Source organism: Poecile atricapillus, chromosome 2 (assembly GCF_030490865.1).
Source record: "Poecile atricapillus isolate bPoeAtr1 chromosome 2, bPoeAtr1.hap1, whole genome shotgun sequence".
NCBI lineage: Eukaryota > Metazoa > Chordata > Aves > Passeriformes > Paridae > Poecile > Poecile atricapillus.
In genome coordinates, this window is record NC_081250.1 from 130,529,022 (window position 1) to 130,542,959 (window position 13,938).

General features: G+C 42.5%; 1 protein-coding gene across 1 annotated transcript in view; it reads left to right on the forward strand.

Annotated features, from left to right (window-relative positions):
- LOC131576749 (neural-cadherin-like) overlaps positions 1 to 13,938 on the forward strand; it is a 40,082-nt gene that overhangs the window by 9,057 nt on the left and 17,087 nt on the right. The window contains exons 9-17 of the mRNA XM_058833746.1: positions 963 to 1,133; positions 4,475 to 4,647; positions 4,751 to 4,918; positions 5,829 to 6,078; positions 7,282 to 7,409; positions 8,595 to 8,781; positions 8,894 to 9,037; positions 10,355 to 10,638; positions 11,584 to 13,201. Of these exons, the coding sequence (XP_058689729.1) occupies positions 963 to 1,133; positions 4,475 to 4,647; positions 4,751 to 4,918; positions 5,829 to 6,078; positions 7,282 to 7,409; positions 8,595 to 8,781; positions 8,894 to 9,037; positions 10,355 to 10,638; positions 11,584 to 13,201 (3,123 nt within the window). The remainder of the gene's footprint in view (positions 1 to 962; positions 1,134 to 4,474; positions 4,648 to 4,750; positions 4,919 to 5,828; positions 6,079 to 7,281; positions 7,410 to 8,594; positions 8,782 to 8,893; positions 9,038 to 10,354; positions 10,639 to 11,583; positions 13,202 to 13,938) is intronic.

Sequence of the window (13,938 nt, forward strand, 5' to 3'; positions counted from 1 at the left end):
GAAACAAACCCCAGTTCATTAAGAAGATAAAAATGTGTTCTGTATCACTTACCTTCCTGTTTGGATCAAGGGTAGCTATAAAAATGCAGAGCAGAAAGTGTGATTTTTACAGGTTAACTTCTTCCCTATGATGTGGCCACAGTTTATTTCTCATCTCATGCACAAATAGGAGATCCAGTGCACTGCAGGCAAAACGCTCATACCAGAACAGGGCAACAATGTCATAAAATATGATTTATTTCAAATGAAGATGTTATGTAGTTGTTGATGTTTCTATAGTCAAAATAGGAAAATGGGAAATTGTTATGTCCAGGACTGTGCAGGAGACTGGAAGGGATTACAACAGAGCTGAAGAACTCTGAGCATAGTAGAGAAATAGGTCTAGAAGTGGCCTGAAGAAAGCCAGTTTGAAATCTGATAACCAGAAGAAAATAGCTGAGGTAGGGAGAGACTTGATTAGTAAGGAAGAAAGCCTGAAGATTTGGAGAAAATTGTTTGATTTATCCACTGTATGATTTTACCCAATTTTAATCTGTTCAATGAGGCAGCCTCCAACTCCTGTAGCAGAGATTACTTTGGTCACATCACTTGTGTCTTCTGTGGTGTGACACCTCCTGAAAGTGACAATGAGCTGATTCAGTTAGTTGGGCTACCACTGGAGTAAACCTAGAGAGGCCCTTCAGTGAGAAGGAGAAAGTTCTGTGCTCCATGAGCCATGAGATAACAAGATGCTCAGACTGAGCGTCTTACCAGGGCAGCAGAAAAAAGGTGACATGTGAGGAGAGGAAAGACAAGAGTTGGTCTAGTCCAAGGTAAACATAGCAGGGTTGTTGAGGATCAAGCTTCACAGCTGTGTTGCATGCAGTCAGAACTTCCTTTTGCACAGGAGATGTGCAGACTCCTCTCTGCAAATTCAGCCCTGAGGCTGTGACACGCAGAACAGGAGGGGTCTGTGTTTGCAGGAGTCATCACCACCACGCAGAGTTTCGACCGGGAGAAGCAGAGGGAGTACGCTCTGTCTGTCACTGCCACTGACCAGGCGCAGGAGCCGCTGATCGGCGTGTGCCAGGTCACCGTCCTCATCGCTGACGTCAACGACAACGATCCCAAGTTTGAGAACAGCCGCTATCAGTGTGAGTGTTACCTAACTGCTTGTCCCAGTACCGCCACATGGGTCTTGTTAGATGGTTATTCCTCATAACAGTGGTCAGTTTGTTGGGCCACCAATCTTCCTTTGTTGCCACTAAGCCAGTTACTGTTTAACCCATCGTCAGTGGAAATGTGAAGAATTAGCCAGTCCTCTTTAGTCATTGCAGTTCTCTTAAGAACATTGATGTACCTAACTCCTACAGATGAGGCAGATCTGAATCCTTCTCTTTGCAGTTTTTCTCTGCCCAACATTTTTCCACACTGAATTTTTATTTGATGTCCCAAAACAAAACATGACAGCTGGGAAATCATCAACCCTGGCTAGAAGTACAATTGTCATCTGTGTGTCTGTAGCACAGCACCTCTGTTTGAATAGACTGAAGTGGCATTTATGTCTTGTCAAACAGCACAAAATCCTTGGTTTCTAGGCTGCCTTTGGCTGGGAGCCAATGCCTGCTGTATGTGTCCTGCTGGGCTAGCTCTTCCCATTTGCCCTGGTGACATCCCCTTCTTCATCCCCACATGATATGCTTTATATCAGTCTTTTGTTTAATTTGATTTGATGCTTCTCCAGTAGAGTCCTGCATTTCATTACATTTGGACTCCCTACATTTAATGTCATCCACAAATCATGAGCATAATCTCTATGTCCAATGTTGTTGGACTAGAACAGGTCCTTCCTTGCATAATTGCTTGAAAATGAAAAAAAAAAATCGTTGCTGATGCATTTGCCAACAACTTCACTTTGGAGTATTTTTTGCCACTTGTGTGGAAATGTCATGGAGGGCAAAGCAGTGACCAATGCCTTATTAAAATGAAGATGGCTTATAAGAAAATTGTCTTTAACATCACAGATACCAGCATTTTAAAAGGATTCAAAAATAAGTTGGATTTATATTTATATAAATATAAGTTTATATTTTGGAACTTTAACAAGAAGTGACCTGCTGGAAAACAAACTAAATATACATCCACACTTCAGAGCTATGTACAAGGACAGAAGGAAAATTGTGTTGCACCTTTTAAAGTATTTTATAGTGACTAATTCTAAGTACCAAACTCATTAAAATGTGTAGATTTGGAACAGGCATTTCTACATTATTACCAGCATCCTCTGCAAACCTAGCCAAGGCAGCACTGAGAAGCTGAGTAGGAATGATCTTTCTGGAGAGAAATATTTTTGAGCAGAGCAGACAAGTCCCTGAGGTAATGTTTGTGCAAAGATGAACCTTTTTATCCTACCATCACACACGTCCTTCAGGTGTAACTGCCCAGGTTTTTTCTTTTTCAATAGATGAGGTGTTGCATTTGTAATTATGGTAGCTTTGGCACTTCTGAGGAACAGGCAGATTTTTTTTCATTTTTCATGAACAGAGGGTACCAGCAGAAGCAAAGGCAGATTTTTGAGATGGCAAAACTGCAGATAACGAGGTCACATTATGTCTAGCACTTTCCCAACATCTCTACATAAGTAATCAATGCTTGAACGTCACAGAATTAAAAATAGCTTCTTCCCTAACAAGATCAAATGCCATTAGTCATAGGTTTCTATTCATCCTGGAAACTGCTGGTTCTTTACTCTCAGCACTAGGATGTTGGTCAAATTCCTGATTTAGCCATGCATCTTATCATCTGTCTGCAAAACAGACATTATGGAAATGTTTAACTGTAGTAGGGATGGTACAGTAAATGTTCAAGTTGTGTCAGCAGCAAGCAAAGCACATGAAATAAGAGAGTACCACCCTTCCAAGTAGTGTTGTCTTTTTTCTTGCAATGAAATTTAACAGAATTTGACTGTTGAAAACAGCATAAATACACACACACAAGCATAAACACACACAAAAAAAGAGTATTTTGCAGTGATTTATGGCAGTTAAGTCAATTTTCATTAATCTATTTTAGTGCTGATAAATCTCTTGTGAGATTAGCTTTGTCTGTTACTGACATACCAAAGACAAGAATCCCAGGACAATTAAATGACACAGGGATGAGTGAAGCCAATTAAATGACACAGGGATGAGTGAAGCCAATTAAATCTCAAATTATTGTTCATGGAACAATTGGTTGCTGTTGTTTAAAGCTGTTCTGCTCCACTACTACAGACTGTAGACATTAAAGGTGAAGACCAAAACAGAAAACATGACCACTCCAAAAGTAGTGTGCAGTTCCAATTATCCCACCTCAAAAATGCTAAAGGAGACACATATAAGGGACATCAAAGATATGAAAAGGTTTCTGAACAAGACACGAATTAACAGACTGACTGGGTTGTCTAAACTCAGCTGCAACAGCCTTCCCACTGTCAGTTTTGATACACTGAGCTGATGGAGTTTTAGTACAAGGAAACAGCTCAAAAACACAATAAGGCAAGCACAGGCAGTTACTTGAAGGAGGAATTGGGACGGGATGGCTGAGGGTAGAGGGAAGAGCTGGTCTAAAAATCAGTGTAATGTAAAGACTAGTGTGGAAGAAAGAAGCTGGCAGGGATGTGATAGCATCATATAAAACTGTGACTTGCAGAGCAAAGGGGAGCAGGAAATGACTGCTCATGGTTTCCCATCATTTTGTTGGTGTCCCTTCCAGAAATCAGGTTTTAGGAAGATGAAATTGATTACCCGTCTGTGCAGTGGGCTCTTCAAATGTGTGACTTTGCCACCAGATTTTTAGATCATAATTATCCAAGCAGGTTCAAAGAAGGATTGGTGTCTCTAGAACTATGGGCAGAAAGGCATGACCTCTGACAGAGGTGGATTTCTGGGAACAGGGGGTGAAACCATATTAAAGGGATATGGTCATTGTCCTTGCCCTGGGCAGCTTGTCCAAAACACTGTGGGGTTGGAGGCATCTTTCCTGTGACCTGAGTCTTTATGCTTTGCAATTACCTAGTCCCTCCCACTGGCAGTGCTGCCGGCACCACTCATATTCAAGATTAATTCAATGCACACAGAATTCCCTTTGATACCAGACTGCTTTTATCATCATCTGAGCCCAGCAGGCTGGGCTGTGATCCGAAGCAGTGGGATGCGAGCCTCTGTGGGGCTTGCCAGTGCTGCCGTGGAGAGGCACAAGTGCTGGCAGCAGCAATGTCAGTAAATCTGCATTACCAGCAGCTCACTTAACAACCCAGTGTGGCAGCAGAGAGGGAAGGGGAAGCTCAAAGAGGACTATAGGCACTTGTTGGTGACAATACTTTATTGCCTGCCTCAGTACCGAAATGTTTAATCTCCCATGAAGGGAACAATGACATTTTACAGGGGTATTTCTTTACAAATACAGACTGATAAACCAGAGCAGACCTGCTGACAATACCTTTGTCTTTTCAAAGACTTCCTTAGTGAAGACACTCCGGTGGGGACAAGTTTCCTCCGAGTTGCAGCTCACGACAGTGACCAGGGTGTGAATGCTGCTGTCACTTACTCAATGTTAGAACATCAACTGGAATACTTCCAGATCAACCCCAGCACAGGCTGGGTGTATGTGAATTGCCCACTACCCCAGGTAATGTGAGACTCCAACCCCTCAAATCCCTTGCAGAGGTTTAATTGCAATCTCTTGGTTTGTACAAAGTGGTTTTCAAGTATGCTCTGTCTTTGTTTCATAGGCAATGCGCATTAGCCGCTATATCGTAGCGACAGATGGCGGGAACAGAAGCAGCACCGTGGAGCTGACGGTGACTGTCACTAGTGCACTGAGCCAGCCACCCCAGTGGGAGCAGAGCACATACTGGGTAACCATCCCCGAAAACACCATTCGTGACACCAAGATTGTGGTATGTTAAAAGCGTCATTACTGCCCTCCGTCTTCATTTCCACTTCTTCCTCTGCATGCTCTAAGTCAGAAGTACGCGAGTGCCCGCTCTGCAGCCTTACTGCATTGCCCTGTTCCCTCGTGAGCCTTCACTGCTGTACACCTGTTAAAGTTTATCAGGTGTACCTGTCACAGAATAGGCTGGCATTTCAGCTGGCAGCACTTTTCCCAGTGAATTCTTACGCTAAAGGCCCTCAAGGTGTGCTTCCACAGGAACAAGACTTGTGCACTGCCAGAGAAGAAAATCCTTGAGTGTTCCCTCCAAGAGCCAGCTCCTCAACTCCTCCATCCTCAGTGGGCTGTGCTATCTGCTTGTGTCTTTCTTAAAGCTTTTCTCAGTTTAGCACAAGAGCATGGAGTGACATAGTTTGCTTTGGACTCTTCTAACTCAAACCAATTCCTTTTTAACCCATACTTAGTCTTTAAGGCCAGTGCCTTCTATATATTGCCACATAATTCCTGCCTTCCTCCTCCTGCAAGCAATATTCAAGCATTTGGAAACAATTTAGGATTTGGGATTTTTTTTTCTGTAACGTGCTGTGTAAAATGTACAGCTCAATGGAGAAATGGTCTGGATCATTTTTGCTTTGGAAGGAGAGAGGAGGGATTTCCTTTAGCTGTGCTGCAGTTCTGGCTTGGCACATTTACAGGCAGATAAATTTCCTGTTGATTAAACACCTGAATCAAACCTGGATATTGTAAAATAATGCTCAGCTCTGTAAATGTTTCTATTTTGTCTGTTACCTGAGTCATACAGGCATGTGTGTTCTTGGAGAATGTACATGTATGTATGTTTCTGCCATCAAACTCAACACACAACACTTGCAACCCCGTGCTTCATGAATGTATGTGGTGGCTCTTTTCTTCTTCAGACCATCAAAGCCACATCCCCTCTTGGTGATCCCAGGGTTACGTATAATCTGGAGGAGGGTCAAGTTCCAGAGACTAACATGCCAGTTCGTTTCTATCTGAAGCCAAACAGAGCTGATGGATCTGCTTCTCTTCTAGTCGCTGAACCACTTGACTTTGAGACAACTAAGTTTTTCACCCTGACAGTCCGGGCACAAAACGTAGCAATGACTCCTTTAGCTTCCTTTGCCACTGTTTGTGTGAATATAACAGGTAAGCTTTGCTGCTGTTCAGAACAAATTCTTATTTTTAGTATAATGCTTCAAATTAAGGTAGCATCTGTGAAATGCCAAGCCACCTCAGAATGCTTTGTGTATTTATATACTGTAAAAAGTTCTGCAGTCATTAAAAAGGTCTGTCTGGGACAATTCTAAAGTACAACTATCAAATGTGGAGATGTGATACTGTGAAAATGGGCTATCTGAATGTTTAGACAGCACTAATTCCTGGTTCTGTAAAGGTAATTACAAAGATTTTCCTTTTGAAGGGAGGAGAAATCTAGTACTTGTTCCCAAGCTATTGAAAGGAGATGAGTATTACTGGAAATGGTCTGTGCTATAGGAAGAGAAACAGCCCAAGTGGGCTGGGTTTGTGTTGATATATGTTTAGGGGTTTTTGTTGCATTCAGAATTTTTCATTGCACACTGAGATTAAAACTATAGAAATGAAATTGCAAGAGTCCTTATGATAGGTGCAATTTTCAAAAATTTGATCCAAACCTCCTTATAGTAGGATCTTTTCATAATGCTCTGTTCCTGTAGATCCACATAAAACTGTAAATGCATTAATCCCTGCATTTTACAGGATTAATGGAGTTACTTTTTTTTAGACATTCAGATAAAAATATGAGTAAGTGAACTCTCTAGCAAAAACATTTGTCTTGCCCACCACCGTGGAAATGAGAATGGGGTGGCAGTAATTTGAAAAGGAATCCCACTTTCATGCTTCACTTTATCATGGCATCATCCTGTCTTTCATAATCCACCAATGCAAAACTCCTTCAGGCTGTAGAACAAGGTCTGAGCCTCATTGTGACTTATGGACCCTGCCCCAAAAGGCTTTTCCTTTGGGAAAAGTAGTGCATTGGTACCAGAATTTGGCAGAAACTTCATTCTTCTCACAAGAAAAAACCTTTTTCAGTAACTTAGCTGTGGATGAAAGCCCTCCCAGTCCTGGTATTCATGGGCTTAGTATATCTATAGTCAAATCATTAGCCAGTATGTCAGCTGGGATTAAACCACTATCTCCCAGAAACTGCCCAGTGTCTATAAAATGCCTCCTGACTGCTACCATGAGAATAGGAAACAATGTAAGTTCTTCCTCCAAGCAAGATAAAAATAGGGGGGAAAAAACCACGTTAAACAAAAATGTCTTCAAATACTTTCTTACCATGATCCTCATCACCTCCTTTTTCAGATGTCAATGATAATGTTCCATTCTTCATGTCTTCTAACTACGAGGTGTCTGTGCCAGAAGGAGCTGATGTTGGCACGTCCGTGGTTCAGGTGTTAGCTATGGACTTGGATTCTGGCCTGCATGGAGAGGTTTGACCTTAATCCAGCTCTTTTCCTGGCGATACTTAAGTTGTAGTATTGTAATTAGTGAGAATGTGCAGTCAGCAGATGGCAGGGTAATGAGCCACCAGCACTTCTTACAGGACTTGTCAAACGTTTGTCTTTCTCACGGCTGATGCACAGCACATGGGATGCAGGCTGAGAAGATGTGGTTTTTATCTCAGGGTCCTGCAGCGTGGCAGGTCATCCTGGTCCAGCAACCATGACAAAGCACTGCTGCATGATTCTTAGGGTTGCTTCCATGACAAGACGGGTGGATGTGGCTGCAGGACATGCTTCCAAACCCTTGGCTCTTTAGCTCATTTTTTAATTGAGCATCAGTGATTATTGTCAGTTATTCACAACCATTTAAATGTGGTCAATTAAATACCATTATCGGTCAAACCAACATTTGCCTGTTGTAGTAATAATGGCCAACCCCAAGAAAAAGCAGAATTCTGAAGGGAATTACTCATTTCCTTTGCATTTTCCTGAGTAATTTCTAAAAATCCTACTAGGTCCTCAGTGAAGAAACTCTAGCTAGTGGAGATCTTCTGTTCTGGAAATGTCATTTTGCAGTTTCTGAAGAGCAGCCTGTGTGGTAGAACAGTCTGGTGCTGCTCTGGGCATGACTTGAGGGTGAAGATGGAAATGGTGTTTTTCCAGAGAACAGCATTTGTAAAAGGGAAAATGTGAATAGCTTTCTTAGGTGGTTGTTTTCATTTATGCAGTCATGTTGCACAAGACCCAAATTATTAGGGTGTTTTTTTTGTTTGGTTGGTTTTTTGGTTTGTTTTTTTTTGAGATCAGAAGCACAGTGGATTACTAGAAGCTGAGGAGACACCAGGGAAAATGCCAGTTCACACATTCTCTCTCCTTCTGTCATTCATGATCTTTCTTAACTGCTCCTACTGACCACTGTTGGAGATTAGATACTGGGGTTGAGGGGCCTTGATATCACTGGGACAGATGTTCTTCTCTTTGAGAATTCTGCACTTTTTATATCAAAATGAACAAAAGACTTATAAAAGTTATGTTTAGATGATCTGTCTTTCCTCAGGGTGTTGCTACTTTGCAGACAGAACCAGGAGGCTACTGAGGAAGGGGGAGGTCACAGCACTTGAACATACAAATGAAAATTGAAAATGTAACATCTTTTAACTATTTCTTTCTTAGGTTCACTACTTAATATTAAAAGATGCTAATGAAGATTATCAGTTCTTCACCATTGAACCTGAGACAGGAGTTATTTCCACCCAGGCATCTTTTGACAGAGAGAAAAGAGCCTCTTACTTGATTGAAGTTCAGTCTCAGGACTTATCAGAATCTGCTAGACCTGGTGTTCACGGGCAGCCCAACACAGGTAAAACTAAGAAGGAATTCTATGTTGGGCTTTTTAACTTTCAGAGGCTTGGCAGGTATGTGAGCTGTCTGCCTTTTCTACTCTGCGTGTTCCTCTCACATCTCCTTGTTAGACACAGCCTACGTGAGGATTTTTGTCAGCGACATGAATGACAACGCTCCGGCATTTCCTCGGTCAGTGTATGAGGTCAGCATAGACGAGGACAGGGATGTTGGAAGTCCTGTTGTGACAGCAACAGCAGATGACAAAGATGAGGGTGAGTGGGCCCTGCATGTCTTTTAAAGTCCTTTTAGTGTTAATGTGTGTTTGTACGTGGGGCTACTTCCTTCATGGACCAAAAGTTCTCTGTATTCAGGAGAAGTTCCACATTTCAAACATTTGTAAAAGTGGGGAGAGAAGTTCAGGGCACATGTGAGCATTTTCTTTAATTATACTGTGTCACACTGTGTCACACTCTGACAGCAGCTCTGATGGTGGGAAGCTGCCCCTACAGTGTGGTGAGACCACATGGGCAGAGCCTGTCCAACAGCATGTACCACTAGTCAGTCCCCGTCTTTGCATTTTGGTTACTTTTGTGAGCTGGGCCAGCTCAACTTGCTCTAGAGAAACAAATCCATTGATTAAAAGAAGGCAAGCTGGTGACAGAGCCCAACTGAGAACCAGAGAGACGTGTTGCTCGGAGCAGGTGAGAGCTGGCTGTTCCTTTTTGTGGCAGTGCTGCAATGCCTGTGCCTCTTAGTGCCGCTGAGGGAGGTGTAAAGAGACCATCTGTGATGCTCAAACTCTTGCTGCAAAGGCAGCCAAGTCCTTCCAAGCACTAATGTTGAGCACAGCCTTTTCACTTTCTAGCCATCCATATTGCTCTAGTCTTCTCATCTGCAGTTGTCTCACAACTTAAAAAGCTAAAAGTTCTTTTTGCTTCTAGCAGTTCACCTATTCAATTTAGGAAGTGACTTTGTATACTGGAATGCAATGTAATTTTTACCTTTCCAAATAAGTAAACAGAAAGCACTAAACTATTTGTTGCTGTTCCTAAAAGTTTTGTTGCTTTTCCTAAAAGTTTTGCAGCAATCAAACAACTGCTGTTGCACAGGTGGAATGTTGCTCAAAAATAGAGGATTTCTGTTATATTTTAGCACCACCCAGTGGTTTAAAAAAAAAAAAGTTAAGGAATACTGACATTTGAAATGAGAGGCTTAGGAAACACTGAGCAAAAACAGTTTCTTGTATTTTCATAGCATGTTACTTTTTTATTATTGGCAAATGAATTCACAATAATTTAGAGGCACACAATTTCTCTATTATCAATAAACAAGTGCTTGTCTGTGTCTGTAAATTATACTTGTGAATATAAATGCAAATCCAGCCTCCCATCTACCACACACAAAACCTTCAAATTACATACACAGATCATTCTGTGTATGTTTTTATGTTTTATCTCACACACATACACACACACACACCACAACAGTCTGGGAAAATAAGGTTTCTTTTGGATACATGCCCATTGTGCATAGCTGGATTGAGCATTCATAGAGTAAACAAAGGGGGCAATTGTTTCTTTCTCTTATAGGTGCAAATGCCAAACTAAGGTATCAGATCACTTCAGGAAATACGAGAGGGGTTTTTGATGTGGAACCTGAGATTGGAACTGTCTTCATTGCTCAGCCTCTGGATTATGAACAAGAACAACATTATGAGCTCCGGCTTGTAGCTTCTGATGGAAAATGGGAAAACCACACTCTTATCATTATCAATGTTGTCAATAAGAATGATGAAGCACCAGTCTTCACTCAGAATGAATACCAGGGCAGTGTCTTGGAGGAGCTCACAGATCTGCCTGTACTTGTCCTAAAGGTAAAGTAGTTTCCACAAAGCAGGGCAAAACCTGGCTTTGTGTTCGGCTCAATCCCATCCATTTACACAAATCCAAAAAAGATAGTTTATTTAGGGTGGGTGAGGCCTGGTATGAAGACTTAGCTAGCAACTTTCTGTAAAGAACAGAATAAAGTAAGCCTGGTAATTTTGCATGACTTGCTGTCTTGACTAACATAAATAACATTTACTTAATTGGTTTTGATCTTAAGAGTCTTTTCCAAACTGATTCTAAAATTTTGTGATTCTAAGTGTTGAAAAATGTGATAACTTTCCTTTACAAAGAAGATTTGGCACATTTTGAGTAACAGCATAAGCACAGAATGGTTGGCATGTGTACCTCATGCATGTAATGGTTAAATTTATGCTACCAAATAAACATTACCAGGGACTGTTCTTTGACTCCAGCTCAATCATCTTCATTGTTTTGTTGTTAGAGCAGTTCTTGATAGGGCAAACTATTGGTAATCTCCCAGACAATCCCTGGATGCAAATCAGGAGCTGGGAGCTCTCTCTGGCCTGTGCTGATCATCAGTTTGGATGCATGGCCTGTTCTCACAGTAGTCTGTTCACTCAGAGAGAACCAGCCTCTGCTTACCTTTGTATTTCAGCTCCAAAGAATTTCACAAGAAACATTTGCTCAGCAGAACTGTTATTATTTTCACTTGATTCTTCCTACACTTTTTTCTCTTCCCAAAACATACTGGGAAATAGAATGTATTAATCTGTCAAAATGTCCTCTCTTTGTTTCTCTAGGCTGTGCATGATGTTAATTGAGAGTACTTGAGTGACTCAAACCAGTAGATGGTTGCTGTTAAAATGTTAGCTATTCATTTGGCCTGCACTGTAGCAGCTGCCATCAAGAAGAGAACTGTGATCTCCCTTTTTTTTTTAACATAAACACTTGCCTGCCATGGCTTGTTCCAGGTTTCTGCAACAGATCCTGACCAAGCAGCAGATCAGAATGCCATTAACTATTCCCTGCACGGACAGGGAGCCAGCAGCGAGTTCAGCATCAATGAGAACACAGGTGAGATCAGCGCACACAAAAGGTTAGACCGAGAGAAGCGATCGACGTGGCGCTTTCTTGTCCTTGCAACGGATGAGGGCGGAGAGGGACTGACTGGCTTTGCAGATGTGATCATACAAGTGAGGGACGTGAATGACAATGCACCCCTTTTCCTCTGTGTGTCGGATGGCTGTTTCACCGGCCATATCCCTGAGGACTCTCCAGCTGACACTGCTATCATGGAAATGACAGCGGCGGACCTCGATGACCCCAAGGCCGGTATAAATGCTGTGCTAACATACAGTATCATTCAGAACGTCAAAAATGAAATTAATTTGAACCTGTTCTCCATTGATTCTGTTAGTGGCACTATCTCTACGGTGCTCGGGTCCCTGGACCGTGAGAAGGAGGATAAGTACCTAGTGGTGGTTGAGGCCAGAGATGGAGGAGGGCTCACTGGGACAGGCACCGCCACTATTTTGGTGACTGATGTAAACGACCACCCTCCAGTCTTCCTGCAAAGGATTTACACAGCATTTGTCTCTGAGAATGCAAGTATTAACACTGAGGTGATGGTGGTGTCTGCTGTGGACAGAGATGAGGGAGAAAATGCCATGGTGACGTTCAGCATCGTTGATGGGGACAATGACCGCAAGTTCTCCATAGAGACAGATGAAGTCAACAACTGTGGGTTTATCCGACTACGCAAGCAAATTGACTTTGAGAAGCCTCATGAGAGGGTATTCAATTTGACTGTGAAAGCAGAGGACATGGATTTCTTCAGCATTGCTCACTGTGTGATCTACGTGGAAGACTCAAATGATCATACTCCTGTATTCTATCCCCAGTTCTATGAAGTGTCTGCACTTGGGGAAGATGTACCAGTTGGTACCAAAGTTATTCAGGTTTCTGCTGTTGACTTTGATTCTGGCCTGAACGGGAGGTTTTCTTTCCACCTGCTAAACAAGTCTGATCCAGGCTGCCAGTTCTCTTTGGCTAGTGATGGGTGGCTGATGGTTGCAGGAGTGCTGGATCATGAGACAATGGCTCAGTACCAACTCATTGTCATTGCCACTGATATGGGACAACCCCCTCTGACTGGCAGTGCCACTGTTTTAGTGACTCTGCAGGATGTAAATGACAATGGGCCAGAGTTCGAGGCACATTATAACCCGGTGGTTTGGGAAAACACAGCTTCCCCACAGGTTGTCCCAATGAATGAGACCTCCACACTGCTGTATGCCAAGGACCGAGACACTGCTGCTAACGGAGCACCTTTCTCCTTTCGCCTTCTCGGTGATTTCGATATCCTGACCAGCTTCAGCTTGCAGGATTTCCACAATGGAAGTGCCATGCTCACTGCACTGCGTACTTTTGACAGGGAAGTGTACAAGGCATTCTATCTACCCATCCTGATCACAGATAGTGGGATCCCACCCATGAGCTCCACCAACACACTGACTGTGAACATCGGGGACCAGAATGACCACCCGCATTCTGCTGGCTACATGGAATGTCTGATTTACAGCTACGATGGTAAATCACTCCTTTATGTTTGCTTTCAAGTGTGACATTAGGTCAAAAGAAGCAGCTTTAAGTTTTACAGGAGGACTCTGTCCTCTTCCACATAAGCTGTTAGTAGAGATGCTACTGAAGTCTGCTTAAACCCCAACAGAGAGCAGTAGGTATGTGGGGTATAGGACCCTGGGCCACTTGATTTGTGAAAGAAAGTGAGCCAGCCTTGAAGAAGGAGCATAACTGGCTGCTTTTCTTAGCATCTTTCTGTCAAACTTGAGTAATGATCTCTTGGCTTCAGACACAGTTTTCAGCAGCATTAACATATCAGCGGAGAAAAGGTACCAAAGTTCATAATGTTGCTGACAAATGATGAGTCTGACTGCTGAGAACCTTCTTTCTCCTCCTTAAACCTTTTTCCTTCTCCAGACTGAATTGAATTTTAGTGAATACACTTAAACTGAACTCGTATTTAAACTGCTGAAACATTCATCTAAGTCTTCAGCTGAAAAATGCTGTTATGGGGGAATTTTCTGTGAATGCTGGCTGCACGCAGTGTGAGAGAAGCTGTCTTTCCCTTCTTGCTTTGGCAATTAGGCAGCAGTATTCTTGTGATCTGCTCATATTATGATCATGATCCCCCATAATAAGCCCATCAGGGAAATAAACCACACAGGTAAAAATATTTTGGGATGCTTGCATCCATGTTGTCTCAGGGCATTCCTTCCTCTTCTACAGTGTTCTGTGTGCTATGGTTT